The 27137-nt window shown below is 37.6% G+C and overlaps 1 protein-coding gene across 8 annotated transcripts in view; it reads left to right on the top strand.

Moving 5' to 3' along the window:
- The window catches only part of WDR76 (WD repeat domain 76), a 64030-nt gene that overhangs the window by 7392 nt on the left and 29501 nt on the right, over positions 1–27137 (top strand). For 7 of the 8 annotated variants that reach the window (XM_047861685.1, XM_047861681.1, XM_047861686.1 and 4 more), the window contains 6 exons: positions 3981–4073; positions 5974–6029; positions 19020–19146; positions 21043–21144; positions 21242–21285; positions 22337–22490. In XM_047861685.1, coding sequence (XP_047717641.1) covers positions 3981–4073; positions 5974–6029; positions 19020–19146; positions 21043–21144; positions 21242–21285; positions 22337–22490 — 576 coding nt within the window. The remainder of the gene's footprint in view (positions 1–3980; positions 4074–5973; positions 6030–19019; positions 19147–21042; positions 21145–21241; positions 21286–22336; positions 22491–27137) is intronic. The other variant, XM_047861682.1, reaches the window with a different exon arrangement.

Genomic DNA, 27137 nt, shown 5'->3' with positions numbered 1-27137 from the left:
CCAAAGCGGGCTCTGTGATGAGAGCAGAGAGCTTGACACAGGGCTTGAACTCACGAGCTGTGAGATCATGACCTGAGCTGAAGTCTGATGATTAACCAACTGAGCCACCCAGGCACCCCTTGTATGAATTCTTAAAGTATTTTCTATATATAAGGTCATATTTTGGCAATAAAGATGGCTTTATTTTTTCCTTTTCAATCTGGATGTCTTTTATTATTATTTTTTCCCAATTGTCCTGTCCTATTTGTCCTAGAATTTCCAGTACAGTGTTGAATAGAAGTAGCAAGAGCAGACATATTTTCTTAATCCTGAGCTTTAGGGGAAAAGCTTTCAGTCTTTCACCATTAAGTGTGATGTTAGTTGTGAGAAACATCTATTTTCAAGAAACTTTTATCTCCAAGTGATTATAGATTCATAGCAATTTGCAGAAATAGTATGGAGAGGTATCATGTACACTTCACCCAGTTTTTCCCAATGTGTACATCTTATATAACTATATCACATTATCAAAACTAGGAAATTCACATTGGTACAAGGTGTGTGTATAGTTCTGTGTCATTTTATCACATATTGTTAATACAACTATCACCATAATCAAGATATAGAACTATTCCATCTCCACAAAAATCTCCGTCAGGCTAATTTTTAAAATTATTTATTTATTTTAAGTAGGGTCCAGGCCCAATGTAGGGCCTGAACTCATGACCCTGAGATCAAGAGTTGCTTGTTCTGCCAACTGAGCAAGCCAGCTGCCCCAGGCTATTTTTTTGTTTCCAGGCTTTTTTTTTTTTTATAAATTTTTTTACATTTATTTATTTTTAAGAGACAGAGATAGAGCACATGTGGGCGAGGGGCAGAGAGAGGACGCACAGAATCCGAAGCAGGCTCCAGGCTCTGAGCTGTCAGCACAGAGCCTGATGCGGGGCTCGAATTCACAAACCGTGAGATCATGACCTGAGCTAAAGTCGGGCACTCAACTGACTGAGCCACCCAGGCACCCCACCAGGCTATTTCTTTGTAGTTATGCCTATAGCTCTCCCTCTCATCCTCCTTTGCCCCTGACAACTGCTAATTTGTTCTTCATATCTACAGTTTTGTCATTTTGAGAACAGTACATGAATAGGTTCATACATTGTTTGAATTTTTGGCATCAAGCATTTTTTTTTAAGTTTATTTATTTTGAGAGTGAGAGAAAGCATGAGCAGAGGAGGGGCAGAAAGAGGGGAGAGAGAATCACAAGCAGGCTCTGCACTGCTAGTGTGGAGCCCAATGTGGGGTTTGAACTCAGGAACTGAGAGACCATGATCTGAACTGAAGTCAGACGCTTAACTAAGTGAGTCAACTAGGTGCCACAAGCTTTTAATCCAAGTTATTTCTTTGATTATTTTTTTTAAATAATTTTTTAAAGTTTATTTAATATGAGAAAGAGAGAATATGAGTAGGGGAGGGGCAGAGAGAGAAGGAGAGAGAGAGAATCCAAAGTGGGCCCTGCACTGCCAGCTTGGAGCCCAAAGTGGGGCTTGAACTCACGAACCGTGAGGTTGTGACCTGAACTGAAACAAAGAGTTGGTCACTTGATTGACTGAGCCACTCAGGCACCCCTGATTTTTTTTTAAGTTTATTTTGAAAGAGAGAGGGAGTGCACGTGAGTGGGGGAGGGGCAGAGTGAGAGGAGAGAGTGAGAATCCCAAGCAGGCCCAGTACTGCCAACATGGAGCCCGATGTGGGGCTCTAACTCATGAACCATGAAATCATGACCTGAGCCAAAGTTGGACACTTAACTGACTAAGCCACCTAGGCACCCCACTTCTTTTATTTTTTAAACATGGCATCCCTTGTTTTGTGGATGCAATAACTTTTTTTTTTAATGTTTATTTTGAGAGAGAGCGAGGGAGCAGGGAGGGCCAGAGAGAGAGAGAAAATCTCAAGCAGACTCTGGCACTGTCATTGCAGAGCCCAGTCTGGGGCCCGAGCCCACGAACTGTGAGATCATGACTTGAGCTTAAACCAAGAGTTGGATGTTTAACCAATTGAGGCACCCCGGTGCCCCAGGATGCAGTAACATCTTAAGTGTCTGAAGATAGTGGAGTTTTTTTTAACTTCTTTTTCCTATAATATGTTTACTTCGAGTGCCCCCTTTCCTGATGTTTTTTGATTGGTCTTCCTCTTACATGTTGTAAGTTTTTGAGAGGTGGGTAATGGGTAAGAATAGTTTGAATTACACATACCACTTAAGAAAACTGATCATTTGTCTTAGTAAATTTTCTTCTGTGGTAAGTAGAATCATTTAAATGCGCTCCTTTGATTTCAGTGTGTAGCATTTTGAAATAGAATCTTAGAAAGCCTTTGATGATGATGATGGTGATGTTTTTCTCTGAAAGCAGTTGTAAAGGCAATGACAACATAACCTTTTACCTTTGCTGTCATTGTTATTTTGTGTGTATGAGGAAAATTTTTTATTTTGGTCCAAGTAATAAATGTACATCCACATTTAAGTCCTATAATTCCACACATGTATACATATGTATACACTGCACTGCACACACAAATATGTATACACTGCATATACACACAAAGATAATTCCATATGTACACACACAGATACTCAGAAACAAACCAAAACACCCAGCAGTTTTCTGCCACATACTTCTCTGTGATTGTTGCTGCCCAATAGCCAAATTGCACTTTCAGCCGTTTTAGTTTTTATTCCCTCCATGTTATCCGTTGACTTAACATGGAAGATGAAGACTTGTTTCATTCACACTATGCCTTATGCACATGTGCCTACCCACTCCTTTCTCTTCTCATCTCCTTATTAGGTACAGCCCAAGCTCTATCAGAGTTGTAGGAAGGAATTCTAATGGCTTCATATGTATATATATTTTTTTCATGAAACATTTCCTGGGGCCCTTCATCTTTCTACTTCATTCTGGACAGTTTAACCCTTTTTTAGCCTTTCTTTTTACCATTTTCCTTTGAATTTCTTTTATCTCTCCTCTACTGGAACTTCTGCATTCTGGATTCTGTCTTGGGTCTTTCTTTTTTTAGAGTATTCTTCCATTTTGGTGAAATGCTGCTTATAATAGCTTCCTGAGGAAAGGTGTATGAGAGGTAGTTTACATGTCTGAAAAAATCTTTATGCTGTACATTTGATTGATGGATTAATTGGATTTAGAATTGTAAGTTGGAAATAATTTTTCCTTAAAATTTTAAACACACTTTTCTATTGTCTTCCAGTTCCCCTCGATATTGGGAAGTTAGTGTCATTCTGATTCTTGTGTGATTTTTTTCAAACTTTTTAAAATCTCACTTATCTCAAGTGTTAAGAAATTTTGTGATAATGTGTATAGACTTTGATCTTTTTTCATTTGTTGTGCTGCATACTCATTGGGCCCTTTTAATCTGGAAACACATGTCTTTAGTTTTGAGAAACTTTCTTATATCTCTAATAATTTTCTCTTTCATTTTTTCTGCTCGTCTTTTTTTACCTCTATAACTATTAGTTGGATATCAGACCTGCAAGCCTGATTTTTTTATTGTCTTTTCTTCCCATGTGTTTATCTCATTTGTTATTGTTCTTTTTTTCTAAATTTTCTTAATCCTTTCAGTGAATTTAAAATGTTCTGTTACTGAGTGTTTTCTTGTTTTGTTTAATAAAAAGTTAACTTTGAGTAATAGTACAATTAATGCCCAGTAGGAAATAATTTGCTATTAAGTTACACTACTTGACTTCTGATATATCACTTGTTATCTAATCGAGAAGCCATACAGATATCTTGTGATTATCCCAAATTCAAACTCTTACACTCAGTGTCCAATGCAGCAAAGATTATGTGCCATTTGGTACGATAGCATGAAATGAATAGAACAGGTACAATTTGAAGGAAAGTATACATTTGAGAATTCAACACCTTGTTTTGTGAGGTGCTTTTGCTATGGATCATGCAAAGTAACAGAATTTTTTTGGTGTAATTTCATAGGATGAATTTTCAGGATTGTCACCGTATGAAAGGAAGAGACTGAAGAACATATCAGAAAATGCAAACTTTTTTGCTTCTCTTCAGTTGTCTGCGGTTTGTGTGGAATTTCTTTTTTTTTTATTCAAAAATTTTTTAATGTTTTATTTTATTTTTGAAAGAGAGAGACAGAGTGTGAGGAGGGGAGGGGCAGAGAAAGAGGGAGACACAGAATCTCAAGCAGGCTCCAGGCTCCAAGCTGTCAACACAGAGCCTGATGCAAGGCTCAAACTCATGCCTACCTAAGTCCGATGCTTAACCGACTGAGCCACCCAGGCCCTCTTGGAATTTCTAATTAAAAGCAAGATGCCATTCTTGCCAGTAGGTCAATAAAATACTGGTAGTATCAGGTTTCATAGTGTCAGATAAGGGAGGGTAAAATTAGGAGCAAGTTTTGCACTTAATAGGAAGTGGTTACCATATTTTATTGATTTTAAGACTTTTTAAAAAAATTTTAATGTTTTTGAAATTGGCATCTGGAAACTATTACTGGCAGCTCTCTCCCCTGCCCCACTGTTGTTGGTACATAAAATAATGGTCTTATGAGTGGTTGTCTTGGATTCAGAGGAACAGGGTATGTTCTGAGTGATTGCTTTACCTAAAGGATAAGGGAGATGTAGGAGGAATGAATTGAGGGATGTGTGGTATGGGAGTGAAAGGACAAGCTTTTTATTTTTATTTTTTTAAATCTTTAGCTTTAAGAATAGGTGGAAATATGCTTTGTATAGTGAGTTTTTTTTTTTAAGTTTTATTTATTTATTTATTTATTTATTTATTTATTTATTTATTTATTTATTTTGAGAAAGAGGCGCAAGTAGGCGAGGGGCAGAGAGAGAGGTGAGAGAGAGAATCCCACAGAGCCCAACACGGGGCTTGATCCCATGAATGGTGCCATCATGACCTGAGCTGAAATCAAGAGCCAGGTGCTTGACCAACTGAGCCTCCCAGGTGCCCCAGTATACTGTGAGCTTTAAGGATAAATGGTCAAGATAATATGCTAATGTTTTATAATCATCATGACTAAAGGTATAATTTACATTATGTCTTCACACTGGGGGTAAAACTTTGGTGTATGAGAGAATAGCTCTTTATTATTATTATTTTTTAGTAAAAAAAAATTTTTTTAACAATTATTTATTTATTGAGACACAGAGACAGAGTGTGAGTGGGGACGGGCAGAGAGACAGGGAGACACAGAATCTGAAGCAGGCTATAGGCTCTGAGCTGTCAGTGCAGAGCCCAATGTGGAGCTCAAACCCACAAACCATGAGATCATGATCTGAACCAGGAGATCATGATCTGAGCCAAAATGGATGCTTAACCCACTGAGCCACCCAGGTGCCCTGAGAGTAGCTCTTTAGAAGGGTCTTTAGGAGGGCCTATGACATTTTCCTCCAAAAGATAGCAAGCTGTTAGCTTTATTAAATTATTATTTGAATTCTCTGACTGCACATTCCCAAACATTTGGTATGTGTTTGTAAATTGAGGGAAGGGAAGGTAACTTAAAATAAGGGACTAAATTGTTTAGTCATTAAAAGTTGAAAATTAATCAGAAACTTAGACACAGTATCTCTGATTTTGACTTTAGTTAACAGAAATTATGTTTTAATTTATAGAAGCATAACATCACTTTTCTGGAAAATATCAAAGTAGGATTGCCTATAGTAGAAGTTAAATTTTTTAATTTACAGTAGTATATTTGGTGAAATGTTTAATGTTTAATCATGTAAATTCATTAGCAACTTGGTCTAAGGTATCAGAATGTCAGTACTTTAGACAGTATTATTTACTTGCCTTTATTATTAATAGTATATTTGTCTCCTGTCTTACCAAGAGCAGGTATCCTATCTTAAGAAACTTTATTTCCTGTATAGATTTTACTTTAGTGTCAATAAAGCAGCATACTTAATAATTTATAAGGTAGTATCTTTATATGTGTGTTTTGTGTATTTTGCAGTCAGCTGCAAGGCTCCGTGAAATGATAAAAAAGAGACAGCCTCCTGAATCCAAAAGGTAAAAGATTTGGTTTATAATGCCTACACCCTGATGTATTGTTGAGTTATTTATAATTTGAAAAAACAGTTACCATAGTAAAATAAGTAATAGATCAGAAACTATAATCTTAAAACTGTTGTTCCACATCTTCACAAGCATTTGGTAGTGTCAGTGTTCTGGATTTTGGCTATTCTAATAGGTGTGTATTGGTATCTCGTTGTTTTAATTTGTTTTTCCCTGATGAAATGTTGTAGAGCATCTTTTCATATGCTTCTTGCTATCTATATATTACTTTGGTGAGCTGTATTTTATGATCTTTGGCACCCCCCCTTTTTTTTTTTTAACATTTATTCATTTTTGAGAGTGAGAGAGACAGAGCATGAGCGGGGGAGGGGCAGAGAGAGAGGGAGACACAGAATCCGAAGCAGGCTCCAGGCTCTGAGCTGTCAGCACAGGGCCCCCCTGTGGGGTTTGAACTCACAGACTGTGAGATCATGACCTGAGCCGAAGTCAGACGCCCAACTGACTGAGCCACCCAGGTGCCCCTCTTTGGCCCATTTTTAATAGAGTTGTTTGTTTTTATTGATGAATTTGAGAGTTCTTTGCATATTTTGGATAACAGTCCTTTATCAGAAGTGTCTTTTGCAGATATTTTCTCTGGCTTGTCTTCTCATTCTCTTGATGATGTCTTTTGCAGAGTGGAAGTTTTTAATTTTAATGAAGTTTACTTTATAATTTTTTCTTTCATGGATTGTGTCTTTGGTGTTATATCTAAAAAACCATTCCCATTCCCAGGGTCACCTAGGTTTTCTCCTGTTGTCTTTTACAAGTTTTATAGTTCTGTGTTTTACATTAGATTTGTAATCCATTTTGAGTTAATTGTGTGAAGGGTGTAAAGGTTGTGTCTAGATTCATTGTTTTACATTTGGTTGTCCATTCGTTCTAGCACCATTTGTTGAAAAGACTATTTTTGCTCCATTATCTTGCCTTTGCTCCTTTGTGTAAGATCAGTTGACTCCCTATTCTGTTCCATTTTTTCGTATATTCTTCGTCAGTACCATACTGCCTTTAAAAATTTTTTTTAATGTTTATTTTTATTTTTGAGACAGAGAGAGACAGAGCATGAGTGGGGGAGGGGCATAGAGAGAGGGAAACACAGAATCAGAAGCAGGCTCCAAGCTCTGAGCTGTCAGCACAGAGCCCAACGCGGGGCATGAACCCACCAACCGTGAGATCATGACCTTGAGCTGAAGTCGGATGCTTAACCGACTGACCTACCCAGGCGCCCCGGCATTCCGGGATTAAAAAAAATTTTTTAAATTTATTTTGCAGGGGGGGTGAGGGTAGGGGCAGAGAGAGGAGAGAGAAAGAATCCAAGCAGGCTTCGTGCTGTCAGCACAGAGCCTGACTAGGGCTCTAACCCTCGAACCGTGAGATCACAACCTGAACCGAAATCAAGAGTCAGACACTTAACTGGCTGAACCGCTCAGGCACCCCTAACTTGCTGGGATTTTGATTGAGATTGCAATGAATTTATAGATTAAGTTGGAAAGAACTGGCATTTTGACAATATTGAGTCTTTCATGGGATATCTCTCCATTTATTTAGTTCTTTGAGAGGTGTCTGGCTGGCTCAGTTGATAGAGCATATGACTGTTGATCTCAGGGTTGTGAGTTTGAGCCCTATATTGGGTGTGGAGCCTACTTAACATACAAAAATTATTTAGTTCTTTGATTTTGTTCATGAGAGTTTTGTAGTGTACTTCATATAGGTCTTGGAAATATTTTTGTTTGATTTATTTTATTAGATTTAAACCTAAGTATTTCATTGTATGGGTACTTATGTAAATGATAGTCTATTTTTAACTTCAAATTTCATTTGTTTATTGCTGGTATATAGGAAAGAAATTAACTTTTACATATTAACCTTGTATCCTACCACCTTGCTATAATCACTTATGAAGTTCCAGGAGTTTTTTTGTTCATTTTTTAGAATTTTCCACATAGACTATCATGTAGCAAATAGTATTTTTTTTTTTTTTTTTACTTAATAGATTATTAGTTTATTATAAAAGGATATAACTTAGGACAGGTAAAGGAAATGCTGCATAGGGCAAGGCATGGGGAAATGGCAGGAAGCTTCCATGTCCTCTCAGAGTGTGGTACTCTCCCAGCACATCCATGTGTTCACCAACCTGGAAACTCCTTTTTTCTATAGAATTTTACCTTCAAAGTTTATTTATTCTGAGAGAGAGAGAGAGGGAGTGTGCGTGCATTCATGAGCAGGGGAGGGGCAGAGAGAGAGAGAGGAAGAGAGGATCCCAAGCAGGCTCCACACCATTAGCACACAGCCTGACACAGGGCTCAAACCCATGAATGGTGAGATGGTGACCTGAGCCGAAATGGCTTAACTGACTGAGCCATCCAGGTGCCCCCAACTTTGAAACTCTTGAACAAATAGGGTTTTATTTTTCTCTTCCAAATCTGCATTCCATTTATTTCCTTTTCTTGTCTTACTGCATTAGCTAGAACTTCCAGCATAGTTTTGAAAAGGAAGGATAAAATAGTGTTGAAAAGGAATGGTAAAAGAGGACATCTGTGCCAGTACCTGACCTTGGTGGGAAAGCTTGTCATTTCTCACTATTTAAGTATGACATTAGCTGTAGGTTTTTTGTAGATACTCTATCAAGAAAGTTCCCTTCTACTGAGAGCTTTTTTTATCATTAATTAAAAAATGTGTTATATTTAGTGTTGTATTTAGTCAGATGCATATTCTGCATTTGTTGATAGGATCATGTGATTTTGCTTTTTTAAAAAGCCTGTTGATGTGATGGATTGCATTGAATGATTTTAATTAGATTATGTTAATTGATTTTTGAGTGTTGAATTAGTCTTGCATACTTGGGATATATCCCATTTGGTTGTGGTGCAGAATACTTTTTATACATTGTTGGTTTCAATTTACTAATTTTTTTGTGGGTTTTGCATCTGCTCATGAGGGATATTGGTCTGTATTTTTTGTTTTATAATATTGTCTTGGTTTTGGTATTAGGATAATGCTGGCCTCACAGAATGAAATAGGTAAAATTCTCTCTGCTTCTGTCCTCTATTTTTTTTAATTTTATTTATTTATTTTGAGCAAGAGAGTGCACACAAGGGAGGAGGGGCAGAGAGAAGGAGAGACAGAATACCAAGCAGGCTCCACTCCATCAGCACAGAGCCCAGTGTGGGTCTCGAACTCATGAACTGTGAGATCATGACCTGAACCTAGATTGTGAGTCAGACACTTAACTGACTGTGCCACCCAGGTGTCCCTCTCCATCTATCCTCTAAAAGAAATTGTAGAGAATTGGTACAATTTCTTTCTTAAATGTTTGGTAGAATACATTAGTGAACCCATGTCCGCATTGTGCTTTCTGCTTTGGAAGGTTATTATTGATTTAAATTCTTTAATAATTTCGATTATCTATTTCTAATTCAGATTGTGAGTTTAGCAATTGTGTCTTTCAAGGAATTGTCCATTTCATCTAGGTTATCAAATATGTGGGCATAGAATTTTTCACATTATTTCTTCATTATCTTTTTAATGTCCATAGGATCTGTAGTGAGATACATCTTTCATTTCTGGTATTGGTAACTTTTTTTCTTAGTTAACTTTGCTAGAGGCTTATTGATTTTATTGGTCTTTTGAAAGAACTGGCTTTGGTTTTGTTGATACTTCCCCCCCCCCCCCGATGATTTCCTGTTTTTAATTTTATTGATATGCTCAACTTTTATTATTTTCTTTTGCTTACTTTAGATTAATTTACTCTTTTTCTAGTTTCTTGAGTTGGAAACTTAGAGTATTGAATTTTTGACCTTCTTTCCTAATATGTACATTCAGTGTTATAAATTTCCCTCTAAGCACTGCTTTCCCTGCATCCCACAAATTTTGTTAGATGGTGTTTTCATTTTCATTTAGTAAAAAGTGTTTTTTATGCTCTCTTGAGGTTTCTTTTTTGACCTATGTGTTATTTAGAAGTGTGTTTACTCTCTATGTATTTTGGGATTTTCCAAGTATCCTTCTCTTACTGATTTCTAGTTTAATTACATTATATTCTGAGAGCAAATGTATGATTTTTTTCTTCTTTTTTAAAAAATGATTTCTATTAAATTTGTTAAGCTGTGTCTTATGGTCTAGAATGTAGTCTACCTTGGTGAATGTTCCATCTGAGCTTGAGAAAAATGTGTATTCTGTTTTTGAATGAACTAGTCTATAGATGTTGATTATGTCTAGGTGATGGATGGTGTGTTGAGTTCAACTATGCCCTTGCTGATTGGCTGCCTGCTAGATCTCTCCATTTCTGATAGGGGAGTGTTGAAGTTGCCAACAGCTAACATAGTAGAATTATCTATTTGGTTTTTTTTTTTTTTTTAAGTTTATTTATTTTGAAAAAGAGAGAGAGAGAGAGTGTGTGCATGCACACATGCAAGTGAAGGAGGGGCAGAGAGAGAGGGTGAGAGAGAATCCCAAGCAGACTCCATGCTGTGAGCATGGAGGCTGAGCAGGGCTTGATCTCACAAATTGTGAGATCATGATCTGAGCCAAAACCAAGAGTCAGAAGATTAACTGACTGAGCCACCCAGGTGCCCCAAGTTACCTATTTCTTTTTGCAGTTCTGTTACATAGTTTGATACTCTGTTATTAGGTACATTATGTTTGTTAGCTTGGAGATTTGACCCTTTTATCATTATGTAATGCCCTTCTTTATCCCTTTATAACTTTCTTTGCTTTATCCCTTTATAACTTTCTTTGCTTTGAAGTCTTCTCTGTCTGGGGGTACCCGGGTGGCTCAGATGGGTAAGCATCTGACTTGGGCTTAGGTCATGATCTTGTGGTTCATGTGTTCGAGCCCTCCATCAGGCTCTGCGCTAACAGCTCAGAGCCTCCTTCAGATCCTCTTTCTCCCTCTCCCTCTGACCTCTGTGCACACTCTCTCTCTCAAAAATAAACATAAAACAAAAAAAATTGGAGTCTGCTCTCTCTGAAATTAATGTAGCCACTCCTGCTTTTGATTTGTGTTAGCATGGTATATTTTTCTCCATTCATTAACTTTTATTTTATTTTATTTCTTAAATTTAAATCTAAGTTAGTTAACATATAGTGTAATAATTTCAGGAATATAATTTAGTAATTCATCACTTACATATATATAACACCCAGTGTTCACATCAAGTGCCCTCCTTAATGCCCATTGCCCTTTTAGCCTATCCCCCCACCAACACCCCACCAGTAACCCTCAGTTTGTTCTCTGTGTTTAAGAGTCCATTATGGTTTGTCTCCATATCTGTTTTTATCTTATTTTTGCTTCCCTTCCCCTATGTTCATCTGTTGTGTTTCTCAAATTCCACTTATGAGTGAAATCATATGATACCTGTCTTTGACTGATTTATTTCGCTTAGCATAATATACTCTAGTTCCATCAGTTCTCCAACATTGTTGCAGACGGTAAGATTTCATTCTTTTTGATCGCTGAGTAATATCCCATCATATCTATGTATGTATTTTGTGTGTGTAAACATTGGAGTGCATGTGCCCTTTCGAATCAGCGTTTTTGTATTCTTTGGACAAATACCTAGTAGTGCAATTGCTGGGTCATAGGGTAGTTCTATTTTTAATTTTTTGAGGAACCTCCATATTTTTTACCAGAGTGGCTGTGCCAGTTTGCATTCCCACCAGCAGTGCATAAGGGTTCCCTTTTCTCCCCATCCTTGTCAACATCTGTTGTTCCTGAGTTGTTAATTTCAGCCATTCTGACAGGTGTGAGGTGGTATCTCATTGTGGTGTTGATTTGTATTTCCCTGATGATGAGTGATGTTGAGCATCTTTTCATGTATCTGTTAGCCCTCTGGATGTCTTCTTTGGAAACATGTCTGTTCATGTCTTTTGCCCATTTCTTCACTGGATTATTTGTTTTTTGGGTGTTGAGTTTGATAGGTTCTTTATAGATTTTGGATACTAACCCTTTATCTGATATATCATTCTCCCATTCTGTCAGTTGCCTTTTAGTTTTGCTGACTTTTTCCTTTGCTATGCAGAAGCTTTTTATCTTTTTTTTTTTTTTTTAATTTTTTTTTTCAACGTTTATTTATTTTGGGGACAGAGAGAGACAGAGCACGAACGGGCGAGGGGCAGAGAGAGAGGGAGACATAGAATCGGAAACAGGCTCCAGGCTCTGAGCCATCAGCCCAGAGCCCGACGCGGGGCTCGAACTCACAGACCGCGAGATCGTGACCTGGCTGAAGTCGGACGCTTAACCGACTGCGCCACCCAGGCGCCCCTGGAAGCTTTTTATCTTGATGAGGTCCCAATAGTTAATTTTTGCTTTTGTTTCCCTTGCCTCTGGAGACATGTCAAGTAAGAAGTTGTTGCAGCCTAGGCCAAAGAGGTTGTTGTTTGTTTTCTCCTCCAGGATTTTGATGGCTTCCTGTCTTACGTTTAGGTCTTTTATCCATTTTGAGTTTATTTTTGTGTATGGTGTAAGAAAGTGGTCCAGGTTCATTCTTCTGCCTGTCGCTGTCCAGTTTCCCCAACACGATTGGCTGAAGAGACTGTCTTTTTCCATTGGATATTCTTTCCTGATTTGTCAAAGATTAGTTGGCCATACGTTTGTCCATTTCTGGGTTTTTTATTCCTTTTTTTTTTTTTTTTCCTGATGTTTTATTCATTTTCTATGAGAGAGATAGAGAGACAGACAGAGTGCAATTAGGGGAGGGGCAGAGAGACAGGGAGACACAGAATCCGAAGCAGGCTTCAGGCTCTGAGCTGTCAGCACAGAACCTGGTGCGGGACTCGAACTCACAAACCGTGAGATCATGACCTGAGCCGAAGTTGGACACCCAACGAACTGAGCCACCCCGGCACCCCTGAGTTTTCTGTTCTGTTCCATTGATCTATGTCTGTTTTTGTGCCCGTACCATACTGTCTTGATGATTACAGCTTTGTAATACAGCTTGAAGTCTGGAATTGTGATGCCTCCAGCTTTGGTTTTCTTTTTCTTTTTTTATTAAAAAATTTTTAAATGTTTTATTATTTATTTTTGAGAGAGAGAGGCAGAGGTATGAGTGGGGGAGCGTCAGAGAGAGGGAAACACAGAATCCGAAGCAGCTCCAGGCCTAGCTGTCAGCACAGACCCTGATGTGGGCCTTGAACTCACAAACCGCAAGATCATGACCTGAGCCAAAGCCGGACTCTCAACAGACTGAGCCACCCAGGTGCTCCTGGGGTTCTTTTCTGGTTCTATACAAATTTTACAATTGTTTGTTCTAACTGTGAAGAATGCTGGTGTTATTTTGATAGGGATTGCTCCATTCCTTTACTTTTAATATTTATGTGTCTTTATATTTTTAAAAAAAAATTTTTTTTTTTTCAACGTTTATTTATTTTTGGGACAGAAAGAGACAGAGCATGAACGGGGGAGGGGCAGAGAGAGAGGGAGACACAGAATCAGAAACAGGATCCAGGCTCCGAGCCATCAGCCCAGAGCCCGACGCGGGGCTCGAACTCCCAGACCGCGAGATCGTGACCTGGCTGAAGTCGGACGCTTAACCGACTGCGCCACCCAGGCGCCCCTATGTGTCTTTATATTTAAAGTGGGTTTCTTATAGACAACATAAGTTTGAGTATTGTGTTTGATCCACTCTGACAGTCTCTTTTAATTGGTGCATTTAGACCTTGATGTTCAAAGTGAGTATTGATATATTTGGATTAATATCTATCATATTTGTTAATGTTTACTACTTATTGCCCTTGTTTTTTTCCCCCTATTTTTGTCTCCACTATTTTTCTGCCTTTTATGGTTTTAATTGAATGTTTTGCATGATGCCATCTTCTCTTGTTTCTTAGTGTATCAGTTACAATTTTTTTTACTGTTTTTTTTTGTTAGTGATTGCCCTGGAGTTTACAGTATAATCTACAACTAATTCACTTCCATTAGAAATTTTTATTTTACTTTATATATAGAGAGAGTGGGGCAAAAGTGGGGGGGGGGAAGAGAGAGAAAGAAAATCCCAAGCAGGCTCCACATTTATCACAGAGCCTAACACAGGGGTGCTTGATCGCACAACCCTGGGATCATGACCTGAGCTGAAATCAAGAGTCAGACACTCAACTGACTAAGCCACCCCGAAACCCCCCAAGTCCATTAAAAAAATTTTTTTTTTTAGTTTATTTATTCTGAGAGAGGGAGAGGGAGGGACAGAGTGAGGGAGAGGAGAATGAAAAGCAGGATCCACACTGACAGTGCATAGCCCGACTTGGGGCTTGAACTCGTGAACTGTGAGATCATGACCTGAGCCAAAATCAAGAGTTGGACCCTTAACTGAGTGAGCCACCCAGTTGCCCCAGCCACCCATTTTCAATTAACAGTATATCACTTCTTGGGGCGCCTGGGTGGCTCAGTCGGTTGGGCGTCCGACTTTGGCTCAGGTCACGATCTCACTGTCCATGGGTTCGAGCCCCACATCCAGCTCTGTGCTGACTGCTCAGAGCCTGGAGCCTGTTTCGGATTCTGTGTCTCCCTCTCTCTCTGACCCTCCCCTGTTCATGCTCTGTCTCTCTCTGTCTCAAAAATAAATAAATGTTAAAAAAAAAAATTAAAAAAAAACCCAGTATATCACTTCAGGGTGTGAGTGAGGTATAGTATGAGCACCTTATAATAACAAAATAATCCTAATTCTTCCCTCTTGTCCCTTGTATCATTGCTGTCATTCATTTCACATGTATAAGCATACATAAGTATATATACATGTTGGTATACCAACACACAAGATATATACATAAGGGTACATAACTAAATACATTGTTGCTGTTGTTATTTTGAGCTAGCTGTTACTAATTAAGAATGAGAAAAATAAAATTTTTTTTTTACCTTATTCATTCTTTGATGCTCCTTTTGGTGGATCTGATTTTTGGATCTGTTTTTCTTCTCTCTAAAGAAATTTTTTTTAATGTTTATGTTTTATATTTGAGAGAGAGAGACAGAGTGCAAATGAGGGAGGGGCAGAGAGGGAAGGAGACTGAACCTGAACAGGTTCTAGGGTCCTAGCTGTCAGCACAGAGCCTCACGTGGGGTTTCAACTCATGACCAGTGAGATCATGACCTGAGCCGAAGTCAGATGCTTAACTGACTGAGCCACCCAGGTGCCTATAAAGAACTTTTTTAAACCTTTTTTGTAAGGCATGTGTACTGGCAACAAATTCTCTTAATTTTTTTTTAAAGTTTATTTATTTATTTATTTATTTTGAGAAAGAGAGAGAGGGAGGAGGGGTGGGGGGAGGGAGGGAGAGGGAGAGAAAATCCCAAAGTAGGCTCTGTGCTGTCAGTGCAGAGCCCAATGCAGGGCTCAATCTCACAAACCATGAGATCATGACCTGAGCTGAAATCAAGAGTCAGACACTTAACCGAGTGAGCCACCCAGGTGCCCCAGTTTTTTAAAAGTAAGCTCTATACCCAATGTGGGGCTTGAGCTCAATGTATTTATACCCTCAATGTGAAGCTTGAACTCATGACTCCAAGATCAAGAGTTGTATGCTCTACCCACTGAGATAGCCAGGTGCTCCTCTCAACACTTAAGATATTTTACTCTACTCTCTTGATTGCATAGTTTACTGGAGTATGGGTGTAGTTCTTATCTTTGGCTATAGGTAAGATGTTTTTTTCCTTCTGGCTTCTTTCAGGATTTTTTCTTTCTCTTTGATTTTCCATAGTTTGGAAATGAATTCCTTAGGTGTAGTTTTTGGGGGGCATTTATCTTGCTTGATGTACTCTGAGCTTCCTGGATCTGTTACTTGATGTCTGACATTAATTTGGGGAATTCTCGGTTACTATTTTTTCAAATATCATCTGTTTTTCTCTATTTCTTATCCTTCTGGTATTCCCATTATGTGTATGTTGCACCTTTTGTAATTATCCCATAGTCCTTGGATATTCTGTTCAGTTTTTTTTTTTTTTTCATTATTTTTTCTCCCTGCTTTTTAGTTTTGGAGGTTCCTGTTGAAATACCTCACGCTCAGAGATTCTTTCCTCAGCCATGTCTTGTCTACTAATGAGCTCATCAAAGGCACACTTCATTTCTTTTAGCGTTTTTGATGTCTAGCATTTCTTTTGGTTCTTTCTTAGGATTTCCATCTCTCTTCTTACATTGCCTATCTTGCATGGTATTTTTTTTTTTTTTTAAAATGTGTTAGAGCCCTTAGTGTATCAATCATAGTTGTTTTAAATTCCTGTTCAGATAATTCCAACATTCCTGCCATATATGGTTCTGAAGCTTGCTCTATCTCTTTAAATTATGTTGTTTTTCATTGTGCCTTGTGATTTTTTCTTGATAGCTGGACATGATATGTATGAGGAAAAAGGAAGTTTGTAAATTGGTCATTAGTAATGTGTGAGAGGGGAGAGAAAGCATTCTATAGTCCTGTGATTAGGTCTCAGTCATTTAGCACACCTGTATCTCTTAACAGTGAACTTCACAAGTGTTTTAGTTTGTTTCCTCCCCCCACCCCACTTTGGTTGGGAGAGGATGCTAAAAGTGGGCAGGAGTTGGGTATTTCCTTTCTCTCAGGGTAGACTCTGATAATACTCTAGCAGGTTAGGCTCTGGTTAACTTGTTCTCCTAAGGGCAGGAGTATTTCAGAGTAGTTCTTTTTCCCTTCCCCCTCTGGGAAGCATGAAGAGATTTTTCTCATATTTACTGAAGACCTAGTCAAGCTCCTGGATGTAAATCTCTCAAAATAGTGGGGGTGGTCTCCCTTGAAGGTATTTTTTAAGACTGAATTTTTAAAGAATTGCTTCACAGTAAAATTGAGAGAAAGGTACAAAGATTGCCCATATATTCTTCTGCTCCCACACATGCATAAACTCTCCCATTATCAACATCATTCAGCAGAGTGGTACATTTGTTACCAAGGATGAATCTACACTGATACATTATAATTAACTAAAGTCCATTGTTTGTCTTACAATTCACTCATGGTTTTGTACATTGTATAGGTTTGTACAAATGTATAACGACATATCCATCTTTATAATACACACACACACACATACATCTTTTATTTTTTTTATTTTTTTAATTAAAAAAATTTTTTTTAAACGTTTTTTATTTATTTTTGGGACAGAGAGAGACAGAGCATGAACGGGGGAGGGGCAGAGAGAGAGGGAGACACAGAATCGGAAACAGGCTCCAGGCTCTGAGCCATTAGCCCAGAGCCTGATGCGGGGCTTGAACTCACGGACCGCGAGATCGTGACCTAGCTGAAGCCGGACGCTTAACCGACTGCGCCACCCAGGCGCCCCACATACATATCTTTTAAAGTTTATCCATTCATTCTGAGAGAAGGAGAGAGTCATGCAAGTGGGGAAGGGGCAGAGAGAGAGAATCCCAAGCAAGATCATGATATGCAAGATATGCAAGTTCAAACTCACGAACTGCAAGATCATGACCTGAGCCAAAGTCAGATGCTTAACTGACTGAGTCACACAGGTGCCCCAATATATAGAGTATTTTTACTACCTGTGTTCTCTTTCTTCATTACCTTACCACCCTCAAATGTGGCAGTTACGTATCTTTTTGTCTCTGTAGTTTTGCCTTTAACAGAATGTGGTGTATTTGGGATCATACAGTATGTAGCCTTTCAAATTGACTTCTTTCTCTTAGTATTATGCAATTAGTTTTCCTCCATGTCTTTGCATGGCTTGATAGTTCATTTCTTTTTTTGTGCTGAATAATATTCCATTGTCTGGATGTGTTGTAGTTTATTTGTTCAATTAGTGGAGAACATCTTGGCTGCTTCCCAGTTTTGACTGTTCTGAATAAAGCTTCTATAAAGACTCATGTGCAGGTTTTTGTCCACACTGAGCCCCCATCAATTGGGTAATTACAGTTCAGGTTTTCCTACCTTTGTACTGGTTCCCATTGTGGTTTCTGTTCTTGACTTTCCATTCCAGTAAGCCATGACTCCTTGTATTTCTCTCTCTCCAGTATTGAGGTCAGCAGTTTGTACTGTGTCCTTGCCTTGTAAGGAACCTAGAAGAGTTGTTGATTTTTTAATCTGTTCAGATTTTTACTTGAAAAGACAGAATGATGACTTTCAAGCTCCTTATATGTGGAACTTGAAACTGGAAGTTCTGAACTACTTTTTTAAAATGAAAAAATAGTGCATAAAAAAGCAGTGTATTTATATGATTTTAAAAAGTAAACTGTTTGGATGGAAATGCAATGAAACATTTAAATCTCTTTTCCATTTTAGACCTTAGTTCTTCTGGCCTTCTCCCTAGAAGAAACCACTATTAATAGTTTCATGTATATTCTTCCATAGATAATCTTAGCATGTAAAAATGTATGTGTGTACATAACCTTTTTCTTTTTTTTTTTTAATTTTTTTTTTCAACGTTTATTTATTTTTGGGACAGAGAGAGACAGAGCATGAACGGGGGAGGGGCAGAGAGAGAGGGAGACACAGAATCGGAAACAGGCTCCAGGCTCTGAGCCATCAGCCCAGAGCCTGATGCGGGGCTCGAACTCACGGACCGCGAGATCGTGACCTGGCTGAAGTCGGACGCTTAACCGACTGCGCCACCCAGGCGCCCCAACCTTTTTCTAAAAAAACAAATATGTTGAAGCATATTCAACATGTAGTGGACCTTGTTTTTGTTTCTTACATCTTAAGAGTTCATGTCGTATCATCATGCAAAGAACTATTTCAATTTTCTTATGGTTGCATATTATTCTGTTAGAGATGTATGTTATAATTTATTTTAACACCTCTCACCTCCTCATGATGAACATCTATGATTTTATTTAAAAGCATGAAAAGTCATAAGTGCCCAGTTAAAGTCATTGTAGTCATGGCATACATCCTTGTAATGTGTGAGTGTATCTGTGACATACATTCCTAAAAGTTACCTCCTTAATATTAGTGAGTACATGTAACTGTTTTATAACTTGAGTTTTTTCCCCATTCCCTTAGAAAAATGCCTAAGAAGAGAGAAAATGGGACTGGATGTAGAAGGTCAATGAGATTACTAAAAGTAGATCCTTCAGGAGTGTCATTACCAGCAACCCCAACCCAGCCGACATTAATAGCAGATGAAAATGTAAGAAAGTGCAAAAACAATATGTTACTCAATAAAATAGTGAAAAATTTGAAGTGTTTGAAACTAGATTAAAAAGTCATTAACTTAGGTTCAATTTTTACTTAATTTAAAAAATGTTTATTTATTTTGAGAGGGAGAGAGAGAGTGTGAGTGGGAGGGAGGCAGAGAGAGAGAATCCCAAGCCTACTTTCACTGTCAGAGCTGTCTGTGCAGAGCCTGATGTGGGGCTGGATCTCATGAACCGTGAGATCATGACCTGAGCCTAAATCAAGAGTCAGATACTTAACCAACCAGGTGCCCCCGTGCTTCATTAATTTACTACTGATGTTTATAGTTTAATGATTAAGATTTCAAAGTCATACAAACTAGTTTGGATTCTATATTTCTGCAAGCTTACCTGCAGTGGAATTGTGGATAAATTACTTAACCTTTCTGAGCCCATTTCCCCATATTTAAAGTGGTAATAGTATAGAAACTTCAAAGGGGTGTTGAGGGGGTTAAGTGAAATAGTATCTGTAAAGTTTCTTCTGTTGTGTTAAGGGCTTAGTAAGTAATCAATAAATGGTAGTATTAATGTTATTAATAATAAATAATATGTTATAATAGTGATAGCCCTTTGCTGTGGTATAACTTTGTACTTTTAGTGAGTAGAGTTTTATTTACGAAGTTTATTGTCTAAATCAGATTATAATTATGTTTTTTATTCAAGAACACCTATGGTTTTTAATACTTTATATCTAAGTGCTTAATTCTAAATTGGAAGATAGCACTAATTAGACTGGTGCTTTGGGAGCTAATTGCAAATTAAGATACTTGGGAAGAGTAGCTTTCCAATTTTCCTGAAGTTTCACTCATGATAAATGTATTTACATTGAACTCATTCCACACAGCTAAAGCAGAACTTTTGTGAAATGATACTTAAACTTACTGCATGTGATGTATATTTTGTCTTTTTGACTCTATTCTTTTGTCGTTCGTGAAAACATTGTTTGTTTTAACATATTGAAATGATTTCACCATCCATGGGTTACAACCTAGGATTTAAAAAAACACTGGCAGGGGTGCTTGGGTGGCTCAGTTGGTTAAGCATCCGACTTCGGCTCAGGTCATGATCTCACGGTCCGTGGGTTCGAGCCCCGTGTCGGGCTCTGTGCTGGCAGCTCAGAGCCTGGAGCCTGTTTCAGATTCTGTGTCTCCCTCTTTCTCTGACCCTCCCCTGTTCATGCTCTCTCTCTGTCTCAAAAATAAATAAATGTTAAAAAAAAAATTAAAAAAAAAAAATAAATAAAAATAAAAAAATAAAAAAACACTGGCAGGGTGCCTGGGTGGCTCTGTTGGTTGAGGGTCCAACTCTTGGTTTCAGTTCAGGTCATGATCTCATGGTTTGTAGGATTGAGCCCTGAATTGGGCTCTGCACTGACAGCGCAGTGCCTGCTTGGGATTCTCTCTCTCTCTCTGGACCTCCCCTCACGGGCACGCTTGAGTGTGCACGTTCTCTCTCTCTTTCAAAAATAAATAAATAAACTTAAAAAAACCCACTGGCATAGAATAATAACTGAGTAACAAATTGAACTGTTCTGAACCAATTCCTGTCAACTCCTCTTTTGGCAGTGTAACTTTGGACAAGGTAACTTCTCTAAGTTTCATTATAATTTCTTTAAAATGTGGTATCTCATTCACTAGATTATTGTGAGTATTAAATGGGATAATATATATTATTAGCTTACAGGATACCTGGCAATCATTCATTGAACATTATTTTTGAATACTGTTGATGTGTCACCTATGTTGTTGGTATCAAAAGTAAAGTAGTGAAAAACATTCCAGGGCAGAGAAAGAGTCAATCAACCTTTTTATTTCTCATTTTATTCTTGATTTTCTTATTTTTTCAAACAGCCTTTGTTACCTCCTGGGCCTTTAGAAATGACTCCTGAAAATCGAGATGATGACAACGACCTGTTTAAAGGATTCCTACAGACTTGGGCAGAAGTGAGCAAGGTATCACTTGGGAGGGCTTATAGCTTTGAGAATTATCTGTTAAGGAAATTTCAGTTTACATATTAACTTAGTACTTTGGTCTCTTTCATTGTTGCAGACAAGTATTAAGAACACTGAGAAGGAGTTATCTAGCATTAAAAAGTGAGTTGAAATGCCTTGTCTTTGTTTTATATTTTCTGAAATCTTTAAGTTATACAGACTATATACCATTACAGGAGGTTTTGAAAATGAGGTGGAAAAAATACCCATAATATTTCCACCTAACAACTGTTGTTTTTGTATGTTTCCTTTCAGGTATTGCCATATGTAATACCATTATGATATAAGCTTCATGAGTGCAGGGATTTTGTTTCAGTAACCAAAATGGTGCCTGGCACTTAATATGTATTCACTCATTGTTCAATAAATGAATGAATACACATACATTTTTAGTTTATTATGTTCTAATGTATATACACATTTATATTCTGCTTTTTCTTTAACATAGTTACATTTATTAAAGTCTTTAAATTTATTGACTAATTGCATATTTTTTAGTAGGTGGCATTTACTTAACCTCTTCTTCCTCTCCTGATATTTAGAATTCTTTTTTTTTCTTTTTATTTAAAATTTATTTAATAAATATAGAGATAGACGGAGAGAGACAATCCCAAGCAGGCTCTGCACTGCCAGTGCAGAGCCTGATGTAGGGCTCAGTCTCATAAATAGTGAGATCATGACCTGAGCCGAAAGCAATAATTGGATGCTTAATCGACTGAGCCACCCAGGTGCCCCTGGAATTATTTTCAATTTAGTTTTATGTGTTTAGTTGTGTATTTAGTTATATATGTGTTTGTGTTTAAATGTGATAGTGTGTTAGTTCTTTAGGGTAGATTCCAGAAGTGAGATTACTGAGTCAAATATTATGGACATACATTGCTGAATTGTTTTCTGAAATCTTTTTTTTTCTTCTGAAAATTTTATGTGGAATTACTCTGCCACTAGCACTATTAATGAATGTATATGTTTGACTGCAGCCTGCTACCTTTTATAAGTGAAGAATAGTATCCCATTTTTTAATTTGATTTCCTTGGTTACTAGGAGGTTAACTATTTATTTACTGTGTCTTTTTTCTTTTCTTTTTTTTTGAGTTATGTTTTAGTTATTTTCACTATTGATTGGCTGTACTTCTAAAATTTATTTGTTTTCTCAGCTATAAAGCCAATTTAAATGGCATGGTCATTAATGAAGATACTGTTCATAAAGTTACCAAAGGCCCAATACTCTCTGTGGCTCTCCACCCATCAGAAATTAGAACTTTGGTGGCAGCTGGGGCCAAATCTGGGCAAGTTGGACTTTGGGATTTGGTAAGTTATTACTAATTTTTTGAAGACAATAAAGTTTGACTGAAACAAATAGTCTACAGGAGAATAGCCTAGAGCCATGTGTTTGTAGATGTTACTTGAGATTTATAGTTTTGTGCTTTGTGATTCCAGACATTAGAAATCTGGGGAAATTTTAGTTGGCTTTCTAGAACTTTAAAATTTTTAGTTTGAATATCATTAGTAACTGGGACATAAATTAACTGCCAGGAAACTCTGTTACAACTTTAAATGTATATATGAAAAAATCATACAAAGTTCTTAGTTTTATACTTATGTTTAAAATACAGTTTCCAAGTGGGAAAAAGTATCTTTTCAGGGATATGCTTAGGATGATCCCATTCATTTTTTTATGAGTCACAAACAGATACTGAATTCCACTCATTGTACGTATAATTCTGCATGAATTGCTTTTGATAGTTACAAAATTGAGAAAAGCCAAGTTAACGTTCTCTGAATTTATTTTTTAATTGGGAAAGTAGAACAAAGACCTGTTTCTTAACAGATTTTGTGAGAAGAAGAGAGAAATAAAAACCAAGTTCTCTCTTGTTTTGGGAGAAAAGGTTCTTCCTTATTTTGATAAGGTGTGAGTGAGGGTAGGAGGTAAAAGTATCTGGTAAATGAAATAGAAGAGAAGTGGGAAGAGGACTAAGAATAGTATAAAGTTGTACAAGCTAAGAGATGAGTTTTAAGGATTGGAGTTTGACAGGGCTTCTTGTAGAGAAGTTAAAAAGAATGAAAGCAGAGAAAAGGCCATTGGTTTTGAAAATGGGGTACCATTAGTGAGTTGAGAGAGTAGCTTCAAAAAAGAGGTAAGGAACACAGACTTTGAGAGAATAAAAAATAATGGGGTAGTGGAAGAAATGAAAACAGTGGATAAATACCATTGGTAGAAGAACTTTGAAAAGGAAAAATAGAGAATTAGTATAGTCAAGTGAAGATCTTTTCAGGGTAGATCAATCTGTACAGAGTTGAAGATATGTAGAAAAGTCCCTTTGTCATGTCTTTCCTGGTGACTTCAAAATCTGTATTACTATGTCTCTATAGTCCGGTATCCTTTTTTTTTTTTTTTTTTTTTTAATGTTTATTTTTGAGAGAGAGAGAGAGAGAGAGCGAGGGAGGGGCAGAGAGAGAGGGAGACACAGAATCTGAAGCAGGCTCCAGACTCTGGTCTATCAGCACAGAGCCCATTGTGGGGCTTGAACCTACAAGCCGTGAGATCATGACCTGAGCTGAAGTCAGACACTTAACCGACTGAGCCACACAGGTGCCCCGTATAGTCTGGTATCCTTAACAACTTTCTAAATTTCCCACATCTTTGGCTGTGTCACATTAACAGCTTGAGCAAGTCTAAAACCTAGTACTTTTGCTGCCCTGTGCTCATGCCCCAACTCTCTAATTTTTTTAAAAAATTAACTTTATCAAAGTGTAATTTAGATATTACAAAATTCACATATTTCAAAGTACAACTTAATGATTTAAAAAAAATTGTTTTAATAGATATTTTTTAGAGAGTGGGAGACAGGGCACAAGCAGGGGAAGAGCAGAGAAAGAGGGAGATACAGAATCCGAAGCAGGCTCCAGGCTCTGAGCTGTCAGCACAGAGCCTGCTGTAGGGTTTGAACCCACGAACTGTGAGATCATGACCAGAGCCAAAGTCATGCTTAACCAATGGAGCCACCCAGGTGCCCCAACCCAGTGATTTTTAATAGGTTTAGTGAGTTGTGTAACTTCACCCTCCAGCCTTAAAACATTTTTGTCATTCCTAGAAGATTCCTATTGGCTAATTACATTTAATCCCCCAGTTAATTACCCTTATACCCAGGGACATCTTCTTAAATTTGACCTTTTTGGACATATCATATAAATAGAATCATACAATATGTGGTCTTTTATGTTGATTTCTTTCTCTTAGCGTAATGTTTTCAAGGTTCATTTATGTTTTGGTATGTATCAGTATTTCATTCTTTTTTAATTGTTGAACAATACTCCATTGTTTGACTATACCACATTTTGTTGATTCATTTTATCACTTGATAGACATTTGGGTTGTTTCCACTTTTTGGCTATTCTGAATAATGCTAGTATAAACATTTGTGTACACATTTTTGTTTGGAAATGTGTTTTAATTTCTCTTGGGTAGATATCCAGGGACAGAGTTCTGGGTCATATGGCAACTAGTTAACATTTTGAGGAACTACCAAACTTCTTTCCAAACGATTGTATCATTTTATATTCCCACCAGCAATATGAGGGTTCCAATTTCCCCCCATGCTCAGCAATGTTTATTATTTTATGTCATTTTGATTATAGCCTTTCTGGTGGGTGTGAAGTGGTATCTCATTGTGGTTTTGATGCATATGACTAATGACTAATGTTGAGCCTCTTTTCATGCCGTTTGGATATCTTTGATAAAATGGCTATTCAAATCTTTTATCAATTAAAAAATTTTTTTTAATGTTTATTTTTGAGAGAGAGACAGAGACAGAGTGTGAGCGGGGGAGAGGTGCAGAGAGAGAGAGAGAGAGAGAGAGAGAGAGAGAGAGAGAATCCAAAGCAAGCTCTAGGCTCTGAGCTGTCAGCACAAAGCCTGACTTGGGGCTTGAATCCACGAACCATGAGATCATGACCTGAGCTGAAGTGGACACTTAACCGACTGAGCCACCCAGGTGTCCCTTTTATTAATGTTTTATTAGGTTGTTTGTCTTATTGAATTATGAGTTTGTAAATCCTAGATACAAATTCTTTATCAGATGTGTTTTGCAAATATTTCTGGTAGTTTTTGGCTTTTCTTCATTTCCTTTATGCTGTCTTTTGAAGTGCAAAAGATGATATCCAGTTTACGAAAAATTTTAAATGGATTGTGCTTTTGGTGTCATATTTAAGAAATCTTTCTCTAGCTTCAAGCCTTAAAGAGTTTTTCCTGTTTTTTTCTAAAAATTTTATAGTATGTGCTTTCACATTTAGTTTGGTGATTCGTCTTGAGTTCTTTTTTTTAAAATATGAAATTTATTGTCAAATTGGTTTCCATACAACACCCAGCTCATCCCAACAGGTGCCCTCCTCAATGCCCATCACCCACTGTCCCCTCCCTCCCACCCCCCATCAACCCTCAGTTTATTCTCACTTTTTAAGAGTCTCTCATGGTTTTCCTCCTTCCCTCTCTGTAACTCTTTTTTTCCCCTTCCCCTCCCCCATGGTCTTCTGTTAAGTTTCTCAGGATCCACATAAGAGTGAAAACATATGGTATCTGTCTTTGTCTGTATGACTTATTTCACTTAGCATAACACTCTCCAGTTCCATCCACGTTGCTACAAAAGGCCATATTTCATTCTTCCTCATTGCCAAGTAGTATTCCATTGTATATATAAACCACAACTTCTTTATCCATTCATCAGTTGATGGACATTTAGGCTCTTTCTGTAATTTGGCTATTGTTGAAAGTGCTGCTGTAAACATTGGGGTACAAGTGCCCCTGTGCATCAGCACTCCTATATCCCTTGGGTAAATTCCTAGCAGTGCTATTGCTGGGTCATAGGGTAGATCTATTTTTGATTTTTTGAGGAACCTCCACACTGTTTTCCAGAGTGGTTGCACCAGTTTGCATTCCCAACAGTGCAAAAGGGTTCCCGTTTCTCCACATTCTCTCTAGCATCTCTAGTCTCCTGATTTGCTCATTTTAGCCACTCTGACTGGCGTGAGATAATATTTGAGTTATTTTTTATATATGGTGTGAGGTAAGGGCCCAAGTTTACTTTTTTGGATATGAATATCCAGTTGTCATTTATTGAAAAGACTATCCTTTCCCCATTGAATTGCCTTGACACCCCCTGTTTTTCCTCTTAACTTTCTTTCAGATTCCTAGTTGCATCTAGAATCAAAAGTTGTTACCGTTTATTCAGTTACCCATTCACCCATTTATTCATTGTTTCCACATTTATTATTTTGTGCTGAGTAATATTCTAATGATTCCCCAGATATTAGATATTTGTGAGCAAAAATTGTCTCTGCCCTCTTACAGTTTAGAATTTAGTGGCAAATGCAGCATTAATGAATAATGGCCAAGTATGTAATTACATATTTGATAAGTGGAATGAATTATATAGTGTGTTTAATGGACTGAAGGAAAGTAGTGTTAATGACAGGGGGCTGGCCTAATGTGGAGGATCAGGGAAAGAAACCTTCCCTGAGGAACTGAGAATTGAGATGAGATTTGAAAGCTAAGTAGCAATAGACCAAGTAAAGAAAAGGGAAAGAATATTTCAGACAAGGGAACAGCATGTCAAGGACCTGCAGCAGGAGGAGGCCTATCTGATACTTTTAAAGACCTGAAAAATTGCTTGTGTAGCTGGAGCATAGACAGCAAAGGAATAGACACAAGGGATGAGTGGAATAGAATGAAGCTGTGGAGGTGGGTGGAGACCAGATATCTCTATCTCTATCTCTATCTCTATCTCTATCTCTATCTCTATCTCTATCTCTATCTTTGAATAAGATTTTTTTTAAGTTTATTTACTTGTTTTGAGAGAGAGAGAATCCCAGTCAGGCTCTACACTGTCAGCACAGAGCCTCAGACAGGACTTGATCCTATGAACTCATGAACCATGAGATCATGACCTGAGTCAAATTTAA

This window comes from Prionailurus viverrinus, chromosome B3, assembly GCF_022837055.1.
Source record: "Prionailurus viverrinus isolate Anna chromosome B3, UM_Priviv_1.0, whole genome shotgun sequence".
Lineage (NCBI taxonomy): Eukaryota > Metazoa > Chordata > Mammalia > Carnivora > Felidae > Prionailurus > Prionailurus viverrinus.
The sequence above is the reverse complement of the archived record's forward strand: the minus strand, read 5'-3'. Positions and strand labels throughout refer to the sequence as shown.